This window comes from Poromitra crassiceps (genome assembly GCF_964638095.1).
Source record: "Poromitra crassiceps genome assembly, chromosome: 8".
Taxonomy (NCBI): domain Eukaryota; kingdom Metazoa; phylum Chordata; class Actinopteri; order Beryciformes; family Melamphaidae; genus Poromitra; species Poromitra crassiceps.
The window spans coordinates 23,378,364-23,405,559 of NC_139629.1; the positions used below are offsets into that span (position 1 = coordinate 23,378,364).

The 27,196-nt window shown below is 43.4% G+C and overlaps 1 protein-coding gene across 1 annotated transcript in view; it reads left to right on the forward strand.

Moving 5' to 3' along the window:
- Positions 1-10,183: 10,183 nt before the first annotated feature.
- The window catches only part of tbca (tubulin cofactor a), a 32,342-nt gene continuing 15,329 nt past the window's right edge, over positions 10,184-27,196 (forward strand). Inside the window, exon 1 of the mRNA XM_083641924.1 lies at positions 10,184-10,321. Within this exon, the coding sequence (XP_083498050.1) occupies positions 10,269-10,321 (53 nt within the window). The 5' untranslated portion in view covers positions 10,184-10,268. The remainder of the gene's footprint in view (positions 10,322-27,196) is intronic.

Consider the following 27,196-nt stretch of genomic DNA (forward strand, 5'->3'; position numbering starts at 1 on the left):
ATTGACAGAAAATCAATAATTTTATTTTTTATTTTTTGATGAATTGTTGAGCCAAATTTTTAAGAAACTATGCTGTGTGTATTACATTTTAACCGCCTCACAGTTGTATGCATCCTCCCACCACCCACATCGCCCTACCCACCCCTCGAACCCTGACTCTCTACAACGTTCCTATCCGGAGCTATGGCCCCTTTTCCCTAGTCCCGCCCCTTTCCCTCCACACGCCCCCTCCCACTGCCAACACCCTCTAGCCACTCCCCCTACCCACCCCTTGAATCCCGACTCTTTATGACCTTCCTATCCCGAGCTATGGACACTTTTACCTTTTTTACACTTTTACTCGCCCACCTTCCTTGATGGAACGGACGGACGTGAGGTCACACTATGACAATGAACTTTGATCTTTGACCACCAAAAGCGAATCAGTTCATCATTGAGTCCAAGTGGATGTGTGAGCCAAATTTCAAGAAATTCCCTAAAGGAGTTCCTGAGATATCGCGTCAACGAGCATCAGACTGACAGACCGACGGTCGGACGGACGAACAACCCGAAAATATAATCCCTCCAGCACCCTATATGGACGGTACCACCACATTATTGTCGATATATGTTTGTTTTTGTTTTTAGTTTTCTTTCCTTTTCAGCATCTGAGCTTGTTCGTTTGTTTTGTTTGTATATTGTTAAAATTGAAATAGAAAAAAAAAAAAAAATCTGATTAATCGATAATTAAATTAATCGTTAGTTGCCGCCCTAAAATAGTCTCTAATCTTCCTTTATTCATCTTTCTTTCTCCTAATAGCAGCAAGGGCTGGGGCGGGTGCTGCATTCAGGGAAGGTCATGTGTGGACACGGACATCTATTCTACCCCTAACAGCAGACACGGCCATTCATAACTGTCTTTGCTGGTGACCTGTTAGTGGATTATAGATGTCCCCCCCCGGGCAGTGATTGGTTTAATCCGTGGAAATGGTCCTGGTGCTATGTAAACAAGCCCGGTGCAGAATGAAGGCGGCCAACCAAGCGTGGCGGGGAGGCCCTATTTGTCAGGGAGCCTTCATAAAACACAGGCGCTGCTGCTGCTGGAGATGTGATGTCTCCATCTGACGCAGAGGGCAAAAGGCTCACAGACTATTCCTGTGGATTTTAACCCCAAGAGGAGTCTGAACCACTTAACCACCGCCGCTGCTGCAGAGAGATGAAACTGCACTTGATGGATGTCGTGAACTTATTTTCACATTAATTTATTAATAGCAGCCTGCTGGAAAGGTGGTAATGCCTTGTAAAGTCATTAAAAATCAGACAGAAAATGATTCTTATTTGCATTATGCTACACACACACACACATAGTCTCCAAGCAAAGTTATAGAATTTATTCACTTTATTAGTTTGAGAATATTGGCCTTTTATTCTATTTCTTATTAAAATGTACTATTTATTATAACTTTTTTTTTTAACCCCTTTAACAATCCGAGGACAACATACAGTAAGTCATTCAATGGAGTGAATAAAAATAAAGTGCCTCCCTACATAACAGTACATATCTGCATAAATAGCCTCTGCATGACCATTTATTTTCCTTTTAGACATTTTAGATGAAATTTACATTTGGGAATCATGAAGGAATATGCAAGGTGATGAACCCACTACATCTAGAATGGTGGTTCTCAACGTAGGGTCCGGGGACCACCAGGGGTCCTTGATGGGATTCCAGGAGGTCCCCAGCAAAATTGATGAATTGTTCAACTTCACCATTATTTAATTTACAACTTCACACAAGATGTAGAAGACTGTTTTGGTCACGTTTCACTCTTACATCTATGTCTCAAACTACAACAGAGTCACTGAATTCTAATGTGGGCTAAATTAGTGTCCTTTGAGAATCGGTGATCTATTCTAGACGGTCCCTGCCTTAGAGGAGCCAGAGTCTTTATCCCTCAAAAACTCGGTCTCTCTTCTTTCCCTCGTCCATGCCCCAGACACACATGCACACACGCACGCACGCACGCACGCACGCACGCACACACACACACACACACACACACACACACACACACACACACACACACACACACACACACACACACACACACACACACACACACACACACACACACAAGCGGCGGACCCTTATGGAGAATCATTTTGGGAGTGAATAGAGATGAAGGAGGGGATATTAAGTGACTCTATATAACATCCAGGACACAATGGTGGAGTGATTGATGGGGGACAAAGTGCGAACAGCAGGACAGGGGGGATCCTTGGAGACAGCCGGGGGTGTCAACATAGAAGAGAGGACGGAGAGGAGAGGGGAGAGGAGGGGAGATGAGAGAGGGGAGAGGAGAGAAGAGGAGGAGAGAGGAGGAGAGGGGAGAGGAGGGGAGATGAGAGAGGGAAGAGGAGAGGAGAGGAGAGAAGAGGGGAGGAGAGGAGATGAGAGGAGAGGAGAGGAGAGGAGAGGAGAGGAGAGGAGAGGAGAGGAGAGGAGAGGAGAGGAGAGGAGAGGAGAGGAGAGGAGAGGAGAGGAGAGGAGAGAGGATAGGGAAAATGCATCTGGGGAGTTTGCAGTCTATTTGTATGAGTAATCAGCCCACCATCTACACCCCCAACATCCCCCCCCCCCCCTCTCTCTCTCTCTCTCTCTGTCAACCGTGTTTACTCACTGATTTTCTCAACAAGACAGCCATTGACAGTGGATGGATGGGGCTAATCCGACACAGAGAGGAGCAGGCTCTGCCGGGGTTACAGGTCTGAGACGGAGCACCCTCGACACACTCCTCCTCACCTAATCTTCCGGCAAATATTTATCACTATCAATTTGGCCTGACTCCGTGACATTAAAATACCCACGTATAGATAACCTCTCGCTGGAGAATCGATCGGGCTGCTGCTGCCGGGCCTGTCCGGCTGTGTACGGCGGAGCGACTGGGGATCAGATGGAGAAGGTCACAACAGTGGCACATCACTGATAGCAAACAGGTAATCCATGCTGCTTTAGCGCCCAGGCGGGCCTATGCATTTTAATAGACGTGCTCCAAGGTGGGGTCCGGGGACCTGCAGGACGTCCCGTGGTTTAATTTAACTATTATTTAATTATTCTAATTTATAAGAAATACTTTCCTAATTACAGGTTTCACTCTCTCCTCCACCACATATACCACCAATATAATTCACTACTAAATCAACCAACAATAATAAACAAATGTTTTTTCCATATTGGGTTACTAAGATCAAACCGAGGGGCCAAGCTTTCTTGGTCACATTGACGCCAATGCCGAAGTGATAAATACTGCAGTTCCTCGAATGGCCACTTGAGGCTGGCTGCAGAAGCGAGTCAGTCCCATAGTTCCCCCATGTTAAAATGCCCAACTTTACACCATAAATAAACATGTTTACAGCCTGGTTCAAAAAAAACGGTTTTGGTCTAGTAGCTAATTTCACCTTTTATGACAACTGTAACTCACCCGTTTAGAGTAAAATAGATCATGTTTTAGGCATGATTGACAGGTCGCCTGTCCAGTGATCATGCAGCTCGCCGATCACAGACCAATAGCAGGCCGAGCTGCGGCTCTGTGGGAAACCCCCGGCCTCACGCTGTCTCGCGCCAGCTGCATCAAAACCAAGATGGCAGCGGCCAAAACGCCAAAATACAGGCTTCAAAACGGGAGTCCACAAACCAATGGGTGGCATCACACACATACTCCATCCATAGAGACACTGCATGAAATAGGCCACGCCCATCACGGGGGAAAAGCTCCGTTCATTTCCACACACCAGCGTCATTTTCCTTGAATTAAACATAGCTAAAAGCTGTTGTGTGGTGGAGCTGCGCAGACAACAAATGTAAAAAATCGCCAGTTAAGGTTTTTTTGTATTCCTGTGCAAAACAAGGAAGGCATTGAGAATTAGGGAGAAGAAAAATGTGGATCTAGCTGTCAAGGAAGTAAGTTGGATTGTTCATCTTCCGTATATACGATCTTTTTGTGCAACACGCAACCATGCATGCGACATAGGAGAACGCCAGGATTGGAGGGGGGGTTTCTGTTTTCCCCCGTCTTGGGCGTGGTTTCTGAATGATGACGCGTTACGCAGTGTCTCTATACTCCATTTTAAAGGTATATGGGTCAAACGGGTCGGCATGCTTGTGTGAGGGTCTGTGCAGGTCCAGGAAATAAGACCAGATGGTGGACGATGATACCACTTCTCTTTGGTAGGCATGATAAGAGTTGGAAATACTTTATAACTATTCAGAGGAAATCACATACAGCATATGAGATAGAGGACAGAAGGCTGGTGGTGTTGTTAGAGGGGAGGGGAGGGGGTCTCTCCAGGCAAATCTGCTATGTGAGAGTACAGCTGATTTTCTCGTCCCCCCTCTTCCTCTCTCGCCTCTCGCTAATTGAGCGGGTGCGTTCAGACACACATTTCCCACTAATTTCACATTTGCTATTCCGGCAGTGGCCGAGGCACGTCTCAAGGAATACATCCCGCCCTCGCTGCTGCAGAGTCCATCAACCACCCCCCCCCCCCCCCCACACCTTTATAAATTAGCTGTTTTGTTTGATAATCAAATCTCTGTGATTCAGCCTTGTTCGTCCGCACGAAATGGGCCCCGGGATAAGCACACGCACGCGCGCGCACGCACACATACGGTTTCTGATGGATCCTTTGAGAAAATTGCAAAAGGTGTGACAGTTGGCGAGCTCCGTGAGTCAATGTCTGCTTTTTATTAATATGGGTGAAATTCCCTCCCTCTCTCAAACACACACACACACACACACACACACACACACACACACACAGACACACAGACACACACACACACACACACACACACACAGAGCTATGTGCAGCACGCGCTCCTGAACACATGCACAAAAGCATGGATGCACGCGCGCACACACGCCCCCCCCCCCCCCCACACACACACACACGCACATCCACACGCGCATGCGCACACAAACACACACACGCACATGCACACACACACACACACACACACACACACACACACACACACGTGCGCGCGCACGTTAGAAAACTCCAAAGTCATGCAGTTTGCTCTAATCATTACAATTAGTGGTGAATTATCACCGGACTCTGACAGACGTTGCTTGTAACTCTCTTTTATTTCCACCCCGTGCTAATCAGCGGCTCTCATTACAAACGCTGATTAAACTGCAAATTACCCGGCAGCAGCGGCCCCGTCCGCGCCTACCAGAGCCTCGCTCAATATCAATTAGGTCTAGCAGCCCGTCTGTAGTCTCGCAGCGCTTCCAAATGCTTGATAGTGCCACTTATTAGTTTGGAAAACTCGGAAAATACCAATAATCAACGGCCATGAAGCTAGAAGGAAAGGGCGCGGGTTTCCCCCCCACACGATTCCAATGCAGTGGCATGTAGGCCTCTCCCAGTGGGCTGCACAGGGTTTCTCTGCTGCTGCCTCCACACACAGCACAGGCTGCTGCTGGCTCCACACACAGCACAGGCCTGCCACATGCACTTCAATAGGAATCCTGCACCTCACCTAAATAGCACATGCACATATGCTTGTGCCATCCTTCATGTATGCTAAAATGCTGTGGAGAGGAAAAAAATCTATTCATATATTTTGCCTTTTGGAGTAATCTTTCCAAATAATGAATTGCATTAATGCATGGCAAATTTAAAATGCGACATCATTGGGTCGTTCCGGTGGTGGGGAAAATGAATATGTTTCTTCCCTCTCGCGTTAACCTCTTTAGGCTTATTATAATTATTTGACTTTATTAGGGGGAGGCTCTTGTGCTCCCCCCCCTCACCACTTGTTAACATCTCTTCTGCACAATGATCATCGAAGTGCCCTTGAGCAAGGCATTTAACCCCCAGCTGTGTCAGAGGAGCTGCTCTGGGGTCAGTTTACCTTCCACAAGCTATGTCATGAATAAAATGTGCTGAAAACAGCACTGTTGCTGTAATAAAGATAAGACCTTTGACAAAATACCAATGATGTTGATGAAATACCTGATGTTACAGATGCAGATGCATCTTAACACAAGTCTAGTAATTTAGTCCAATCATTTTTTTATTTGCATAAAATAACCTGCTGCAGCAAAATTGTGATATTTGCTGTGAATCTCTATTTGTATTTTTTAAGACTTTTTTAAGAACACATTCATTTTTACACTAAAATCTGCATTAGCCACCTAATTACAATGACGCTGCTAGTATAGCTACTACAACAACAGCAACAATTACCAATACAACTGCTCCTGCCAGTAAAACCTGAATAAAAGCAAACCGACAAATAATGAAGCTCCCAAAGTTGTCAATCATTGGAAGTGCAATTTCCCTAAGACGCTAAGATGAATATGGACTAATTGTTTCAGGTAACATGTCATGTTTGAGGTGTGTATTTGTTTGACAGCATATCACATTGATTACACACAAATATTTTTAATAAGTTTTTGTAGCCTACAGGATTTTTTTTTTAAGTATACCTTGCCTCTACTTTGGGTGTCTGAACTTTTGCCATTTTCCAAACTATTTGGCATTTTTGCACCATTCAGACTACTTTGCGTGCTGCCTCTCAGTCTGATGATGACAAGAAACATAATTTCAATACGTTCGTTTTATTACATTTGGACAGATAAAATACTTATGTGTAGCCTTTCTCCCAATGTTGAGAAGACTTACAAATTATATTAGGAGATACACTGGATATATTGGGGTTTTAATGCAATTTTTTCAGTTGGACAGAATTTGTAGTAGGTTATATTTTGCATGTTAAGCAGTTCAAATTAAGAATGGGGAACGATGGGTCACACAGTACAGTACATACTGTATCTGCTGCACAAAGATTTACTCCCTATCAAATGAGGAAAAATGGTGTTCCTTCCCTCCATCCCTGACTCAACAACTACTCATGCACAGATTGTTACATAGCTTTTGATTATAGGATTTTTACGAGCAATTATAATGGCCTGTAAGAATCACAGTAAAGTTTTGAACTTAGGCCGACATAATAAGTTACCTCAGATATTTAAGGAGATGAAGGGGCATAGATATTTCTGTGTTAAAGTTGTTGTATAGTATATTGTAGCTGTGGTTGATACCATTATGTACGTCAATATGGTTGAGTAATATAAACTTTTAATGGTATTGACAGTCTGGATTGTAATAAAAAATATTTGCTGACTTTTTTTTTCCAATGCAAGGAACCTTGGAGAATGCTATGAAATTGAATTATTTTTCATAGATAACACAAATCAATATCAGATGCACAGAGATTCAAATGATATTTAATGTGCTGTCTTTGTAACACAGCTTTATAAGCCATATCAATTGTTTAGCTCAACTGATATACTCTGTGAAAACAAAGAAATAGGCTTGCCCCATATTCTAAGGTTGAACCCTTAGAAAAACATACTCAGAGTTACTCAGAACCCAATATGTGTCGACGTATGGAGACTAATGCTCATTGCAACTAAATGTTAAAATCTAAAATACATACAAATACTATGTGTGTGTGTAGACTGGCCAGCAAACAGAGCTTAATTACTTTAACATGACAATGAACAAGAAGATGCTACATCACTCGCTGAACAAGCTCTGAGGTCAACTGTAGCCTGACATAATAACTGTCCTCTCAATTATGAAGGCATCTGAAAAAGTAAGGAATTTGATGTTCAATCCAAAGTCAATGGCTACAGTTTCACTTGTCATTTTCATAATATTGGGATCTCATATCTAAGATTAAACGTTAGGTCATATTGCTGTATGTCCATACTTCAGCTGAAAAAGACTATTTTAATATTATGATTATAACAGTGGATTACCTTCAGATGGACGGAGTTACAGAAATGTGTCCAAATAAGCAAAGTGTATTGTTATGGTGCTTGCATTATCAGATCTTATTTACAGATGGAGGCCTATACAAATATATGTCCAGAAAAGTACTGCCCATACGGCTGCTATAGTTTTGGATTTTACATTAGTTATACATTAAATCTCCGGGGAACCATCGCCGTATCATGGTGGGAGAGATTTGCGTGGTTTGTTTGTGAACGCGAGAGCTGTGTGCTCTTGTTAGGGACTCCCACGGCCTATTGGTCCCAGGACCAGGGTAAGAATAGTTCAAAACTCGCAATGGAAAATCACTGAAAGAGTGGTGCTACCCTGCCCGGAGAAACCCCGGGACCCCCGTCTGAAGCCAGGCATGGAAGGGGGCCCGTCAGTGCGCACCTGGTGGCCGGACTAGCCACAGAGCCCAGTCGGGCAGAGCCCCAGGCTGAGTGCAGTATCTCTGAGTCTTGTTCTCGAGGGAGGGGATGACGGAGCACGAGATGGGCCAGAGAATCAGAGCAGCGGGAGCGGTTTTCATAGCTTTCAAGGGGCGTTACGTGCTGCCGGGAACGCCCACCTGACGGTCAAAAAAAAAACTTGTTCATTTCGCTGCCAGCCGAGTCGACTAGTTTCTCACGCTGTGTTTGTTCAGCCAAAATGCCGGATACATGTTGTGCTATCGGTTGCACTAACCGACGAGGAGACACGCCTGGCTTGTGCTTTTACAGAATCCCGTCGGAGAAAGAAAACTCAGACAGGGGGAGGTTGTGGATTTGTGCGATTAGACGTGGTTCAGTCGCTGGGGAGGGCAAATGGCTTTTTTTCTACCATCAAAGTACACATGTTTTTGCGGCCAACATTTCATCAAAGGTAAGCTCAAGTAACGTTAACGGGGTATTTTAATCATTATTGTAACGTTACTTGAGCTTACCTTTGATGAAATGTTGGCCGCAAAGATGTGTGTACAAACGGCTGAACAAACACAGCGTGAGAAAATAGTCGACTCGGCTGGCAGCGAAATGAACAAGTTTTTTTTTGACCGTCAGGTGGGCGTTCCCGGCAGCACGTAACGCCCCTTGAAAGCTATGAATAGAGAGGCAAAGTGACCGCCTACTTCCTGCTTCAGCACTGTACCAGAGATTTTCATCCGCCATTTATTTTCCCCTACACATTTCGTAAAATGTGTATAAAAATAGTTTTACTGGTTCAAAGCAAACGGTACACATCTATTTAGAAACAGGGGAGATTGCATGACATTTCACTCGGACCAAAACTTAAGAAAATGCGGGTTTAGAGAAAATATTTTTTCCATGTTGTTTTTTTAAGTTTTGGTCTGAGTGAAATGTTCTATGGTCTCTCCCGATTATAGCGTTAGCTGAACCGTTTGGTTCGACGAAGTAAAACTATTTTATAAGCATTTTACGAAATGTCTATGGGAAAATAAATGGCGGATGAAAATCTCTGGTACAGTGCTGAAGCAGGAAGTGACGTTCCACTTTGCCTCTCTATTGTGTTTGCTTTACTTTACTGCACTGTTGTGATGAAAAGAGAGTTGAGCAAGAAGCAAAGCACTTAATCCACGTGCCAATCTTCAGACCAACCCTCAAAGGACAAAATTGTGGATACAAGTGGTCAAAATGGGCTGGACCCAGGTAATACATTTAGCTACAGTTTGTTAGCAAAGACCCAATTTGCACAATTAAATCCAACAATCAAGGTGTTAGGCAATTGGACTGGATGTCTCAAGGTAATAAATAATGATGCGTTATGACGCGTTATGTCTGATCCCCCGAGTCAGAATACGAGAATACGGAACTAAGCATTTGTCATTCAAATCAAATGAATTTGACATGTTGAGTGTGTGGTTGCATTGACTCTTTCTTTCCAAAAACAAAAGGCACATTTACGATACCTGGGTCAGTCACAACATGTCATCTTCCTCATGGATCCAGGTCATTTAGAAAACCTGCAGATGTCCTCTCCTCTTGACACTCATCCATCGCGTTCAACCTACGGACAGTTGCACTTTCATGTTAGCATCAGCCCAGAGAACTTTGAGACACCGTGACAGCTGAGACACTAACTCAAGTCTCGAAAACATATTCTGGATTTTTACTCTGCAAACTTTGATTCAAGCAGGACTTAATGATGAACTGCAATGCTATAATCATGCTTTATTGGCTTGTGTCTTAACTGTCCTTACTGTGATATTATGACTGACTGACTGACTGACTGACTGACTGACTCAGTGAATTATGACGAGTTGACCAGGTGCTGGCGCACGTGGTAAAAATTCGTGTTGGTTGGCTCCTATCGAAACACTCAGAGCACTTCAGAAAGAATGATTCGTCCATGAGTCGCCCATCACATCCTTCAACTGGCGTACTGTGGTGACTGAGCTTTTTGATACCTAACGCTACTACTGTAAGCTAACAACAACTGCAACCATGGCAGACCCAAGAGTACGGCAACTCAAGATTAAAACTGGCATCGTTAGGAGGTAAGTCCGGGTTTTTGGTCCATCTAAAGGTGAAATAACATGTCAATACTGCGTACTTAACCTACTGCGTACTAGCTAAGCTACTGTTAGCTTAGCCGGTGCTTTAGCGAGGCCTCAGTGCTAATTAGCGGTAGCATCGAAATACAAGCTACTGGCGCATTTATACATGTTTTGTCACGTTGTGTAGTCATGGAAGCAAAGCAGAAGAAGTGTAGTCTAGTCATGGAAGTTGCACGCCAAGATGCGTTCACTTGCCAAGAAGATAGCTAACCTTAGCTTGCTGATGCCATGGCAACTCGCTGCTGAGAACACTACAGTTAGCCTAGTTAGCTCTTTTGGCTAGTTGGCAATGCATTAAGATAACACATTAACGTTAGCCGCATTATTAGGCAAAATAGCATGTGTTCTTCTGATGAAAGGGGCTACTTACAGGACGGGCTATCATATTTAAATTACTCCGGTGGCTGTAAATATAAATAAACCGTAACCAGCAATAAAGCGTTAGTCAGTTACTCTGAAAACTGTCTTGTCTCTGGAGCAGTTGGTTACCTGACATTGTCTGGTTTGACCAACGTTAGTTTTGTTTTTATCTCATTAACTTTTCCCGTTCATGGTATCTTTACATGTAGCTAGCGTTATGGTTCATGATTCATGGCATCGTGGTGTGACTAGACTAACGTAAATCGTAGTCCATCATAGGGCATTCAAGTTTTCTGTTACATCATCACACAGCTAACTTGGTACTGTAGGGCAATAACAGCAGGTGATTGTAATTAACTAACGCGTGATTCTAACCAAATGACAAAAACAGCCAATGAGCTGTGTGTACTGGTGTAATTTCTGTAAAGTGCCATATTGGTGATATTTGATGCTGTTTTACCCTACCCTGAGAAACATTTTCAGGGTTTGCATGTCCACATTATGTGTCCACTTTTAACTAGTAGTCCTACTGGCATAACCCCACCCCACTTATTAATTATTTTCTACTATTCTCCCAATAAAATGCATATTAGTGCATGTGCAGCAGGAGGGAGGAGCATACCTTGGTTTGTTAAAGCTATACTAAGCGATTTACCAAAACATTACCTAATAAAGCAAATACATTGTTTCTCTCATTTCCGAGATAGAATTGAAACTCAGGCTTCAAAAACTAAAGTACAGACTTCATATCCACTAAATTACAATTTGTGCTGCTTTAGAGTTTGTCTCACCCATGCGTGGCTCTGATGTATGACTTTTCCTTCTTTATAGATTATTTTTCTCCTGTCTTGGCTGCAAATGGATAGCTTTCTGTAACTCATTTTCCACTTGCTGGGTGTGGTAATCCGGTTGACACATGGCATCATCATATCTACATAACATGTGTCATATTAAGAGTAGACACCTCTGATCCAAATGTACAGATGACATATGAGGTCTGAACCATCTGTCACGTTTACTTTATATACACGGCTTGAGCGCTCCACCTGCTCTGAGTAGTTCCAAGTAAGTTCTTGAAATCTCCAAAGGAGTTCAAGCATGCCCCCCCCCCCCCCATCATTTAGACTCATATTGCATCACATAGCATCATTCATCAAGTGGAGAGTGGTTGCTGACAGACTTTTCTCCTTCAGCTTCTTTATGAAAGCTATCTGAAACATTAGCCAGTAGTGAGGCTCAGGCCGGCCCACAACCCGCAGGTCGGGTTCATCCATGGGTTTGGCGGGTTCGGGTCAGCTTACTAGAAATATTGCGGGTTTGGGGGTCGGCGCGTCAGAAAGTGACAAAGCAGCGTTATTAATAAACGTACAGGAGCAAAACAAGTTCCAACTTCCTACTTCTACAGTGTGGGCAGGGGAGAGAGAAAGCACTGCAGCAGGATCAGCACCTTGGAGAGCGGTGGCCTGGGGTGCTCACTACTGAGTTCTGACATGTGCTATCCAGTGCTTCTCAAACTTTTTTTGGCTTCAGTACCCCTTTTCCCTGATTTGTGTACCCCCTTTACCCGACTACAACATTTTGCTTAGAAAACTGCAAGTGAAAATTATAGCATATGCAATGAATGAATGATAAACCACCTTTTGAAGAATATAACATTACAAAATATGAAATGGAGTGAAAGATTTGCAATTAGTGCCTCCTGAGGAAATTGATTTGAAAGTTTCATTTATTTTCATGATTTATTCTTCCATTTTTACATTTCCTGCTTTTTTGTGATGACAATTTTAAGTTGATTTTAAAGTATAACCCTAGATCTCATTTTCCAGTCCACGTTATCATGAGTTAGAGCATTTTCCCAGCATCCGGTGAGACGGGTGGAATAGTGGAATGTGGGCCAGACCTCACGAGGGCAGGGTAAAATTGATGATCCTCAGACTGATAAAGTAGCCAGATTGTTCCAGCCCTGACAGCGTAGTGTGGCACAAAGCTGTCAGTGCAGCAAATTCTCTAGAACTGTTCTGTCGTCCCCCCCCCCAAAACTGACCAGGAAGCCTGTTAGCATGGTTACATTATGACCTGGTTGACTCCACCAGGTTTCCAAAAATCAGAACTATCAGTTTAAATTTTAACTTGAAATCTGCAAAAACCCTGCCTTAATGGCTGTTAATGGGAATGCACCTGATTTGAATTTTGAGGTTTTTGACTTTTCAAAAGATCTTGATTAGAATTTGTCCAAAACCTGAATGAAACGTGTTTGGTGAGCACAAACCCAAAATTGGGATATAGCCTCAAAGGCAACGCGAGTCTAGTATTATTACAACTACTGAACTACAAGTAGGGCTGCAGGATATTGTGGTATCATTTCAGCATCATCACAAATGTGCTCTATAGTCACATCGCAGGATGTACAATGTCACGGCAAATTAACTCACGTTACAACTTTTTAGCTTCTTGACTTGATATAAAAGGAAAACTCGCACGGTTCTCATTAACATAATGAACATAATGTACTCTGATTTTGTTATAAGAATAGCACATACCTTACCTTTCCAGCATTCGCGCCTCAGAACTATACTTGCCCTTGTGTGACAGTGAGCTGCGACAATACAAACCAAGGCTGAGAGTTATTCCGATTGGTTAATTAGGCCCTCAATTAAAATATCTAATTTTGTAGCAAAGCATTGGTGCTCAGATTAGAGTAAGCACTTTGTTTGTGTGTTTTCCTGCTGTGGTTGGAGTCCTTTTACACCTGAGCTTAATTAACTCAGCATGGATGTCAATTAGGCTATGTGAGTAAAGGACAGCAACACTAACTGTAGCCATTCAGCTTCTCTCTCTTCTTACGTTGCTTTCTCTTTCTAATTATTTAGCGTGTGTGTGTGTATATGCATAAGATTGAGATAAAGGGGGCAAAACATACTTTATTGGCTTCGAGATCATCAGCCTGTTTTAGCCAGCCTATTAATAATGCTGACATTCATTGTGTGAGCTTACCTCTAAATTTGTACAATGGCCAAAGTTGCCATCCTGAAAGAGAAAATATTGTCGATATTAAGAAGCGTGGAGAGATAATGGACTAGTCGGTATAGCATTGTGCGTGATGGTCTAAATGTGTCTCTCTACTATCAGCCAGAACTCTAATTCCCTACTGTCAATGGCTTTTGTGGAATGCGCTATCGATTGTGTTTTGATTAGGGTCAGATTACTAACAGGCTCCCTGATGAGAGCTGGTAATGATGGTGGCTGGATTTCCCACAGAGGATGATGTCAGATGGAGTACCCAATCTATGGAAAACAACAAGCCCCTAGCAGTGCAGTAGTGTACAATCCTTTATCAGGCAGTACAACCCTATTCAAACGTACAATCCTTTATCAGGCAGTACAACCCTATTCAAACGTACAATACTTTATCAGGCAGTACAACCCTATTCAAACGTACAATACTTTATCAGGCAGTACAGCCCTATTCAAACGTACAATCCTTTATCAGGCAGTACAACCCTATTCAAACGTACAATACTTTATCAGGCAGTACAACCCTATTCAAACGTACAATACTTTATCAGGCAGTACAGCCCTATTCAAACGTACAATCCTTTATCAGGCAGTACAACCCTATTCAAACGTACAATACTTTATCAGGCTGTACAACCCTATTCAAACGTACAATACTTTATCAGGCAGTACAACCCTATTCAAACGTACAATCCTTTATCAGGCAGTACAACCCTATTCAAACGTACAATACTTTATCAGGCAGTACAACCCTATTCAAACGTACAATACTTTATCAGGCAGTACAACCCTATTCAAACGTACAATACTTTATCAGGCAGTACAGCCCTATTCAAACGTACAATCCTTTATCAGGCAGTACAACCCTATTCAAACGTACAATACTTTATCAGGCAGTACAACCCTATTCAAACGGAGATGTCCTCATATTGTTACCTTAAGCCCCAGACCGACCGGGCCATCGGTCAGTAGGGGTGGGAATCACCAGATGCCCACGATACGATACTAAAACGATACTTGAGTCACAATACGATAGTATTACGATATTGTGATATGCTAGTATTGCGATATATTGAATATTGCGATATTTCGATATATTGTCACTCCTAACTCTGTCCTTTTCCTACCTTTTCCTTGACCTCACCGGAAGTAAAACATGTAGTGTTTTTTTGTTTTGTTTTGTTTTTGCCCCACACGTAGGCTATACATTATTACGCTTCTCTGAACTCAAAACGCCACTGCAGGCGCGGACTGCACCATCGGGTGCTTCGGGCAGATGCCCGGTGGCCTGGCATGGCATTGCCTGCAATTTTTATTTTTTATTTTTTTATATATATCGTTTGGCGTCCAAATATAGATACAATATCGTCAGGCAAAATATTGCGATACTATAGTGTATCGATTTTTCCCCCCACCCCTATCGGTCAGTGTTGGGCCGTCGATGAGAGAAATCCCTCTGATTTGCCCGTCAGCTTAATACAGAAATCAGTGCAGGAGGGGCCGTCTGTGTAGTGTAGACTAGAGGAGGGGCCGTCTGTGTAGTGTAGACTAGAGGAGGGGCCGTCTGTGTAGTGTAGACTAGAGGAGGGGCCGTCTGTGTAGTGTAGACTAGAGGTAAAAGCACTCGCTTAACCACCGCAGAGACCGAGGTTCAGTTCTAGGTAGCGGTACCTCCGGCTTGGTCAGACGTTCCTACAGACACATTTTGGCCGTGTCTGCACTCTGCAGGTGGGAAGCCGGTGGGTTATGAGTCCTGGTCGCTGCCTTACAGCCTATGATCGGTGCCTGTTCGGGGGGGAGCGTAACTTGGGGCAATAGCGTGATCCCCCCCACGTGCTGCTGCGGTGTCCTGCTGGTGAATCTCCTCGCTGTCAGGTGAAAAGAAGCAGCTGGTGACTGCACATGTATTGGAGGAAGCATGTGCTAGTCTACTACAACTCTCCCCACATCGACAGAGGGGCTGCAACTTTCTGACCCCAACACAGGCGACGCAACAGTCTCCTTCATTACTGCTATTTGTTTAATGCTCCTTACTACCTCACCTGGAGTCATATCTTGACCAAGGGCCAGGGGCAAGCATGATCTTTGCTAGTTTCTAGCACTCAAAATCTCCCTTTTTTTCTTTTCATTACCACTGGGTCAGTACAAAGGATGTGTTTCAGTGACCCAGTGGTCATTAAAAGGGGGAAAAAACTAGCAATGACAACCCCTTGCACGTGCACTAAGATATGGCCCTTGATGTTTTGGGTCGAGCCCGCTCGAAACAGGACTGTTGAGGCCGATACCGATATTAGTATAGCAAAAAAAAAATCTATATCGATATATTGGCCGATATTCTTATATTGTATATACACATTATATTACACAATTGTTTTTTTTGCAATAATCCCCAAATATCAAACCGTTGAAAAGGTTATGATGACTAGACATGACTTGAGATATGTAATGTAGGCAGGATATTTATTTATAGCTTATCAATATACTGTATTGTCCAAAATGACATCAGTGCCCTGAAACGTTCAACTTCACTGGGAATTTAATAATTATAAATGACTAGAAAAACACAAATGGAACAAATAACTTGAGTTAAGAAAAATGATCAAATATACACAACATGCTGTCTATAAAGTAATAAAATAAAATAAAAAACGATAGATATATTGGTGATGCCCAAAAGCACAACCTTGTCCCCATTTTCTTCCCGATTATATTTGGCCAATTTATCCCCATGCTGCCCTATTGGCTTCCCCGGTCGCTGCTCCACCCCCTCCCGATCTGGGGAGAGCCGTAGACTAGCACCATGCTTCACATGCGCAGTTGCCGGCCGCTTCTTTTCACCTGACAGCGGGGAGCTTCACCGGTAGGACGTACGTAGCACGTGGGAGGGATCACGCTATTCCCAGCAGTTCCTTTCCACCCCGACCAGGCGACTCGACCGACCAGAGGAGGCGCTAGTGCAGCGACCAGGACACATACCCCCAATCCGGCTTCCCACCCTCAGGCACAGCCAATCGTGCCTGTATGGATGCCCGACCAAGCCGGAGGTAACACGTGGATACGAACCTGCGACCCTCGTGTTGGTAGGCAGGGAATTGACCTACCGCTATACTACCCGGACGTACGCCTCCCTTTTCTCTATGGGCGTATAGAGGAAGCCTGCCTGCCTGCTCTCTTAGCCAGGCCTGTGTGTTTCCAGTGGCTTTTGCACATTCCAGTCAGTGCCTTGCTGCCCTAGCGAGGCAGATGCCCTTAATAAAATGACAACAGTAATTTGCCTTTGTCATGGCGGTCCCGGCGCCCGCTCAAACATACAGTGCTGGAGGAGGAGGAGGCGGAGCACCGTGTGTGTCAACTGCCTCTAATTCCCTTTTTTTTTCTATTTTCCAGAGAGCTGCCTTTTCCATTAAGCTGGAGGTGGCAGGTCTATTTAAAAGCAGCCACGACCCCGCCCCTCATTCACACCGCCCGCGCGCAGCGCCCCAAGTCTGAGAGAAATAAGAAATTAACATCACGACTGGAGGGGGGAAGAATGGACATTTTGTTATTAGACTGTCCTTCAGTTTTATTCAAATTATTCCAACCTCCCCTCCCCTCCCCTCCCTCCATCCTTTTCCTGCCTCCGCCGCCTTCTTTGACTCCAAACAGGAGGTGACATCACTCATTCTGCATCAAGCGCCAGAGGAAGGCGCGGGCTGGCTATTGCATATGGTGCCCGTTTGAAAGAGGAAGGCGCGGGCTGGCTATTGCATATGGTGCCCGTTTGAAAGAGGAAGGCGCGGGCTGGCTATTGCATATGGTGCCCGTTTGAAAGAGGAAGGCGCGGGCTGGCTATTGCATATGGTGCCCGTTTGAAAGAGGAAGGCGCGGGCTGGCTATTGCATATGGTGCCCGTTTGAAAGCGGCGTGATGGAAAGGCATTAAAAGGAGCGGTAATTGATGTAAAAGATGACAGAGTGCTGTTGGTTTCCTCGGCTAAGCAACACCGAGGGGAGGGGTCTCTCCGGTCATGTGACTGACTCATGAAGGATCGCTCGCTCACGCACACGCAGCTGATTTTATGAAAAATGTCTCGTCATCCAGACGAGCAGCAGCGAGCGCAGCCGGAAAACGACTATTAGTTGGGAATCATTATCAATCGCGATATTTTCAAACTCCATTATGCCAATCAGGGTCGGAATCTATTTAATAGATTTAGTTCCATTTGGCCCGTAATTGATAAATAATCAAAATTTATCAATGTACTCGAGCCCCATTTTCACTAACAATCAAGGAAAAGTGGCCCATTTACCAGTTGACTTGCTCCAAATTAGGGACTAAATTGACGATCAATTAATCTCTAAAAAGGGCTACTAGGTGTGTGTGTGTGCGCGCGCGTGTGTGTGTGTGTGCGTGTGTGTGTGTGTGTCTGTGTGTGTGCATGTGTGTCAGATATAGGAGTCAGATAAGCAGGGCAACAAGGCGTGAGCTGGAAAGGCATGTACTGTAGTGGTGCACCAGAAGATTCATAACCCGTCTGCTCCATAGAAAGTTTGGAAAATGTATTGGGACATCATAAGCTAAAGTTGGAAATCTATTTTATTTTTCCACACTTGTGAAAGAAGCAATTCTTAAAATGCATTTATTTGAAGAGCATGCGCCTATTTCACATCCCACCTCAAGCAGCCATTTGGTGTCGAAAATGCAGGAAGTAACATGATGTAAAAATCATGGCCCCTGCACTGACATAAATACAATTTATGATTACAATTGATTTTATACTTAACCATTTGGCCAAGTGGGTGGGCCTCAGTGATGTCATCAGACAGTTGTGATGGCTAAGTTGGAGGGTGGGTCTAGAGATCTGATGTGATGTCATCAGACTGTTCAGCATCAAGGCAATCTAGTGTGTTTCTAAAAACATTTTATTTCTTAATCCAGACAGAATAAGTTGGCAAAATAAATTTTATTGATATTATATAGCACTTTTCTCTTCTTGTTCTCTTAAATGTAAATAATGTACTTTATCATACAGAATAAAAAATAATTGTAAAATATACAGAGTTACAAATTGTTAAGAAATGTTAAAAATAAAAACACACTCCACAAGCAAATTAAAACCCTGCAAAACTACAATAGGTCAGTCAGTGAAAGTGTATTTTGAGGTGATTTGAAAGATAATCAATCTAATCTCTCAGTTTATCTAAATTCCTCAGACAGGATGTTGCACAATCTAATCTTGTTAACAAAAATCACGTAAGTCTTGAATTGAGACGGTGGAAAAGAGGAACTTGTAAATCGACACTTCTACTGGACGCTTCACAAATACAAATAGTTGTTCTGAAGCTCTGACAAAAAGTAGATTACCGTAAATTCCGGACTATAAGCCGCGGCTTTTTTCCCGTTTTTTGGCCTTTTTTGCCCCCTGCGGCTTATATAACGGTGCGTCTTATCTATGGATTTTTTCCAAAAAAAAAAAAAAATCTCTCTTTTTTAGCACTCTTTCTAACTATAAATCCACTTCTGTTTTAATTTCCTCTCTTGCCCTCTTTTAACAACATAACATAACATAACATAACACAACACAGGTAAGCAGAAAGAAAAAGACGAAGCAATCACGCCATGAATGAGGAAATGACTCACCTGCTGGAGGCTGGAGATACACGCTTGGGCTAAACTTTTACTCCGTGAAACACTATCGATTAAGTCCGACATCGCTCAGAGGTTTTGAGCAGCTTGAAAACAAGTTTGAAAACGTGCAGAAGTCCATCCACTCACTCACTAAAGAAACTAAGGCAACCGTGAACAGAGTTTATAATGCGGAAAAGCGCATCCGCGCACTGGAGGACAAAAACAACACAGTGAGTCCGAAAATGGATAAAATGCAAAATCGAAACCCTGCACACGCAGGTTGATGACTTAATCAGCAGGAGTAAAAGAAATAACATTCGCCTGATCAATGTAAAAGAGGAGCTGAGATTGGTGACATGGACGCTTTCGTGGCAAAATCCTGTGTTACATCCTGGACCTGAAGGAAGGCGAGAAACCACCAGAGGTGGACAGGGCACACCGGGCGCCTCGGCCACGTCCAGACCCCGGCCTGCCACCGAGGGCCATCTTCATCTGCCTACTCCGCTGGCCCGACCGTCAACTCATCCTCCAGGCTGCGGGGAAGAAGCCCCTCACCTGGGAGGGTACGCGCTTTTTCGTCCGGCAGGACCTCTCCGCGTTGGTGCAACAGAAACGCGCAACATACAACAGCATCATCGAGTCAATGGATATCGCTTTGGCGTACTGTACCCAGCGAGACTCGTCATAACCAGACCGGACTATCTTTAGCACTCTTTCTAACTATAAATCCACTTCTGTTTTAATTTCCTCTCTTGCCCTCTTTTCACCACACCGCGGACACTGTGTGCCCAGCGGCGGAACAAGAGCTCAAAGTGAAACTGCCGAATATCTTTTGAGTTGGACTGGTCAATAGTACTGTGAGTAACTAAAATAAAAAAATAAAAAACGGAATTCTCTCTTCTTTAGCACTCTTTCTAACTATAAATCCACTTCTGTTTTAATTTCCTCTCTTGCCCTCTTTTCACCACACCGCGGACACTGTGTGCACTGTAAAAAAAACAAAAAATACCACAATGTGTGATTTTGTCTGGGGATTAGTGACCTGACTTTTGTTTTGTTGAAATGTTAATAAATGGGAGCTTCCCCAAACAGCCATCTCTTTCCCGACAATCCCCTCTGTGCACGAAGCCTTACATATGGTAATTAAACATCAAAACACCCGCGGCTTATAGACCGGTGCGGCTTATAGAAGAAAAAAATAGTCACCTTTGAAGGTGCGGCTTATAGACCGGTGCGTCTTATAGTCCGGAATTTACGGTACAAAGTTCTTTACAAACAATAAAAGACTATCCCTGAAAAGGAGATGTCACCTCCTCTGTGAAAGACAGTGACAAACTTGGTGTGGGGGTAAAGTCACATTATGTTTTCATTTGAGATGACACAATGTTAGAAGTCAATCACTTTTTCACAGACCCAGTAATGTGATGAGTCACAACTGACATCATTCCAGCTGTATAGTACATGGTAATATGCGTTAACAACACAGTCCTGTTTTCCACCTCCATATCCATATCCATTGGGCTGGTCTGTGTACCAGAACCTGTTTAAAAAAAGAAAACAGTCAACTGTACTTAATGGAAAATAAGATGCACAATGCATTATCATTTTCAGGCCAACCTGTTGACTGTTTACTGTTAAATAGTAGGGATGGGCAACGAATTTTTCGAATAATCGTTTTTATTATCAAGATCGACTTTTATTATTGAAAGTCGAAAATCTTTTTTTTTTTTAAACCCCCGTCTCTTCTCTTTAAGAATGACACGTTTGTCCATGTGACGTTGCCGTAGGAGCTGCACACCAGAGCTGCGCAGTGCGCACTGCAACAGAACAGCTCTGACAGTAGCAGCACCAGTGAGCGGCACCCAGTATCACTAGAAACATGAGAAATGTCTTAAACTGTCTATATTACAGCAACACTCAGCCACAAGGAAAAGCTTTCAAGGCTTGTTACTGCATGAAGAAAAGAGATATTCTACTGTTCCATGGGCCATCTGAGCGCTATGCTAATGCTAAGCCAAAGTCACCCCCTCTCCCTGTCCATGGGATTTCATCCGCCAATCATTTTTCCATAGACCTTGCATACAATGCTTTTTTTTTTTACTTGGTCAAACCAAGCGATTCAAGAGAAATAATGGATCCGCACACCACTGGAGCTCCCGTGTATTTTTTAAAATTTTCTTTTTAACACATTCACTGCCAGCCGTTTTTTTTTTTTACTGTAGGTAGCTTCTGCCAGAGGGTTTTTTTGAGGATTCTGGCTCATTTTACAAGAGCCGAGGATTATTTTCTGCTTGGACTTTGTGAACACAAAGTTCACAAAAGTACTAATAGAATGTGTGCTTTCTCTGTCTAAAAGAGTTAGTTTGTAGAGTTAGTAGTTATGTAGATATTAGCCGTTGAGTACAGCATGGTTTCAGCGTCTGAGACTGAAAGCTGAGATAATCGCAGTTTTGTGAAATTCAATCAAACAGGCAGAACAGTCACTTTAACCATTTATTTTTGGCATCAGTGAGATCAGACATCTAAACAATATAGTTCTGAACGCCCTCTCCTTCAAACTCCTCCCTCCGTGGGCCTGTCTGGTGGCTTTCAGCAGCGTTTGTCACAAGCGAGTTTCTACTGCCTGTCTGAGCAGTGAGCAGCCTCCCTCCCTGGATGGGGCTCACTCGTTTCTTGGGTTTGAGAGCTTTGATGAAGCTTTGTGCGATTCTAGGCTTTATGCTGCGTGTTTCAAAGTGTGTTTTCCACCCAGTCTATTTTTGGAACCCCCCACCGTTGTGCGCCCGTGTGCACCAGCGTGAAAGCGTTTTCGCCTACAGTATGAGAATGAGGCTCGTTCGTTTCTGGGTTTTCGGTTGAGAAACCCCAAGAAACGGGGTTTCTTTTGCGATTCTGGTCTTATTTATGCTGCGTGTTTCAAAGTGTGTTGCACCCATAATCTATTATGCAAATTTGCAATCCCCCACCGCCAGCAATCAGCGCGAAAGCGAAAGCGTTTTCGCCAATCCATTTTACAGTATGAGAGAATGGTTTCCTCGCGCGTTCCCCTGCAGTTTTGGCTGGCTTTTTCTAGTCTGGAGAGCACTGTCGCCACTTAGTGGGTCGGTGGAATGGGTTGTACACGTTCGGTGGCTCCAATATTTTTATAGGAGACGTGGGGGGCGTTGATCCACGTCCCACCGTCAAATTTTTTTTATTTTTTTTAAGACGAGATATCTCGTCATTGGCAGTCAACCGTTGGATTTTGTAAGACGAGATATCTCGTCAATGGCAGTGAACGTGTTAAATATTGCGTGACGTTTCGAGCCAGTCGGCTCTTCTTCAGACGCTTTCTCAACCAAGCGATTCAACTATACTTAAAATCAGGGGAGACCATGTGAAATTTGACTCGCATTTTTCTTCTTATTTTTAGGGGGGTAATTTTGACGAAAAGTCGACTTTGGCCCAGCGAATTTCGACTAGTGTTTTGTTTTTGCTAGAAATGCCCATCCCTGTTAAATAGGACTGAAGAATGAATGTCTTACCTGCTGCTCAGAGGTTTACCATCCACCCATTTCCAGACTCCCTCCTCATCTCTGTCACTCAAACCAATCCAGATTGTCTTGTTCAAGGAATTTATGAATTTCTGTCCAATTGTTTCAAAGACAAATGACAACAACACACACATGTGTGAAGCACTCAAATAAAGTGTGGAATGTGAGACACTTAATCCAAATTAAACACACTCTAAAGAGATGTTTACAATCAAACAGCAACTTCAGGGGAAAAACGTGTTGCCACTTTTCTCTTTACCTGTTCTTCTTCAGTGTTTATGATGATCAGGTCTGCTCCTCTCTTTATGCACTCCTGCCTGCTGTCCTCCCAGCTTCTTGTCTCAGTAGAAATGTAGTAAAAACTGTTGCTGAATGATCTGCATGTTCCACCTTTACAGAGACGCTCTGCAAGACGAGAGGATTAAGAGCAGCAAATAAAAGCACAATACATATGCACACACATGTACAGTACATGCAAGTTCACAAATACATACACACACACATACACACACACGCGCGCTCACACACACACACACACACACACACACACACACACACACACAAACACACACACGCGCGCTCACACACACTCACACACAGGTAGAATAGGACAGACACACTCACTAAGCCCTGAGAGCCTCTCTTCTAGTCTGCCATTAGCCTTTGTATCTGCACAGGAAACAGGAAATCAAAACTGTGTTTAAATGTAGCTAGAGACAAATATACAAAATGGATGCTGAAGAGGGCTAATGTGTGATAGAGGAAGTGAATGGCTCACAGTGGACCACAACGCCTATAAGAGCAGCTAGTAGGAGAAAACACATCAGCAGCAGACACACTACAGTCACCCTGCAGGGCTTGGTCACTGGCTGGATAACATCAGCTGTAAGAACAAGACAGAGCAGCCATGTTTTAGTAACACAAGCACCAGAGGGACTGTTACACAGATACTGAATATTACTGTTCATTACAACATGACTGGCAGTGGCTATTTTCTGATTTTGTGTGTGTGTGTGTTTGTGTGCGTCTGTGGTTGTTATTCACCTAGTTGCTGATCTGCTCTGTTCTCCGTATTTGATCTGCGTTCACGACCCTCATAGTTGTCTGAACTTTCATAGTCGTCCACTCCGCTCTCCTTATCTAAACTTTCATAGTGGTCCACTCCGCTCTCCTCCATCTCGTCGCTCCCTCCAGCTGAGGCTCTCTCTTCCCTCTCTCGTAGACGCTCCTCTCTTTCCAGAGGATCTTCGTTGTTTGATGTAAACGTGCTCAGACATCTCCATCTTCTGTCTCAATCTTCAGATGCTGTGTGTGTCTGTGAGTGAGTGTGAAAGCACTGAACAACACAGAGACACAAAGAGCTGCTGCGTTCAACAGGATGAGGTTTTATAGAAGCATAAATATAGGCATCAGCACACCCTCTCAGAGAAACGGACGTGTGATAATTATGTGACCTAGACATCTCATAGAAATGCAGCCACAATGCAACAAGTAAAGCAAGCTTACAGGCAGGGTGGGAATATCATCATTTTAGGAGCACGGCCATCCTTCAGCATCACAATATTGTTTAGGGCACAAAGGTCACATGCCAGGCCACAGGCCAGGCCACATGCCAGGCCACATGCCAGGCCACATGCCAGGCCACATGCCAGGCCACATGCCAGGCCACATGCCAGGTCACATGCCAGGGCGTAAAGATGCTTTTAAAGCAACTGACAGCTAGGGGTGGGAATCGCTGAGTAGCTCACGATACGATATCGTCACGATACTTGGCCCTCGATAACGATATTATCACGATACAGCGATACTGTGATAATCGATATATTGGAAGACGATACATCACGATACCTGTGTAACTGAAGAGAAAAAAATACCCCTAAAAGGCAAGAAGCAGGTATTATGTATTTATTAGCAGAATTGACATGAACTCTCTGAGTTCACTCACTCACTCATACCATTTTTGATACCACGGAGGAAAAGTTACACATTAAGTCTTTTTATTATTATTATTAAAACAAGAAAACCTATATAACCTACCTACCTATATAATTTCTAAAAGTAGATATTAATGATCAAACATTTCCATTCATGTAGCCTACAGTATTTATGTTTTTGTTTCAACTACAAACATAAATAAACGTCAACTTGAAACTATGTTTCAACTACCACACACAGCATAATATTTTAGCCTGTTTATTAAAACCTGCCGACTGGTCAACTAAACAGGTAGGACGCTTTGCGGTGGTGGTTTTAGTGTAACCTATGTGGGGTTTGGCGTAACCTATGTGGGATTCGAAATAACGAAGGTTATGCCAAACCCCACATAGGTTACGCTAAAACCACCACCGCAAAGCGTCCGACCTAGTTGACCAGTCGGCAGGAAAGTATCGCGGGACTTCACGAGACTTTGTGACCGAGATCACGTTTGAGGTAATTTGGTCCCTGGGAGAGACCAGGAAATAGCCTGGGGGGAAATATCACTATGGTGGATGTTGACGGATCAGATTATGGCGATATGCGGCGAAAACGGGAATAAAAATAGCTATTTAGATGCAGGAAAGACAGGCTCACACTTGGCCCCAAATCAGCTCCATTTTACGACTGACTTGGACGCTATTGATCTCAAAACAACGCTAGGACGGCCAGAAACGGCGCGGAGATCGCTGGGTGAGTGGCCAAATCATAATTAATGCCAGGAGATGGGTCCAGGTAAAAAAAAAATGAAATTCTCCTTTAAAAGGAGATGTCACCTCCTCTGTGAAAGACGGTGACAATCCTGGTGTGGAGGTAAAGTCACAATATGTTTTCATTTGAGATGACACACTTAGAAGTCAATCACTTTTTCACAGACCCAGTAATGTGATGAGTTACAACTGGCATCATGCCAGCTGTATAGTTCTTTAGGCCGATTTGTGCTAACACAGTTCTGCTCTACACCTCCGTATCCATATCCATTGGGCTCGCCTTTGCCCCAGAAACTGTTTAAAAAAGAAAAGAGTCAACTGTGCTTGATGCAAAATAAGATCCACAATGCATTATCATTATCAGGCCAACCTGTTGACTGTTAAATAGGACTGAAGAATGAATGTCTCACCTGCTGCTCAGAGGTTTACCATCCACCCATTTCCAGACTCCCTCATCTCTGTCACTCAAACCAATCCAAATGACCTTGTTGAAGGAATTGATGAATTTCTGTTGAATTGTTTAAAAGACAAATGACATCAACATACACATGTGAAGCACTCAAACACAGTGTGCAATGTGAGTTTTAATCCAAATTAAACACCTCTAAAGAGATTTTTACAATCAAACGGCAACTTCAGTGAAAAAACGTGTTGCCACTTTCAGGGCTGGTGACTGCGCCCGTTTTACTCGCATATGCGACTAAAAATAGAACAGTGCGAATTGTAAAATGCCTTTTGGGGCATGTGTGCGAGTACAGAATTCGACCTTCAATATATATGTATTTTTTTTCAGAGCCTTAAAAATCAAAATCAGAACGGCATTAAAGTTGAGAGCCTGTGTCCCAGTTCACTTGAACGCAACACAGTCTTGCCTTGAACCAATGGTGACTGGTGAAAAAAAGCATGTGATCTCTCGTCAACGGAAAAACAAGCAGCTTGCAGCTTGCTCCAGTGCGCCACAGAAAAAATGTCTAGCGGTCCTCATCCGTCCAAAGTGTGGGAGCATTTCACGCACAATGTGAAGTGCAAAATCTGCTAAATAAGCTGAACTCGCTTATCATGGCAGCACGAGTATGATGCGCGAGCATCTCAAAAGGAAGCACGTTGTGGCGAATGCAGATGAAGGCTAATTAGCTTGTTAGCTCACTTGCAACAGCAACGTTAAGTTTTAGCTGCTAACATTAGCTATTGGCTAACGATATTAACGTTAAAAGCCTGCTGTAACGTTGTCATAGCAACGTTAAGCTCATGTGTTGCTGACGGGAATACTGGAAACCTCATTTTACTCCGCAGTTTGCACTCTACTTACTACATTTAAAAATGTGTTTGATGCCTGAGAAGACTGAAACAATTTATTTTTGTTGCATACATAGTGAATAGTTTTTGGTTCCATTTCCATTCCACGTAGTAGTGCCCTAATTTTATTTTGCATTATTCATTCAATGGATAGTACATAGCCTATTTCATTGCGCACATATGTTTTCAATTTCAATGTGTACTATTTTGCAGTTTTGCAATTTGCATTTATTACATGCAAGTACATTGATGCCAGAAATAAATATTCTGCTACATGCTCTAAACTTTAAAGTTCATGAAAATATTATTTTTGAGTGAAT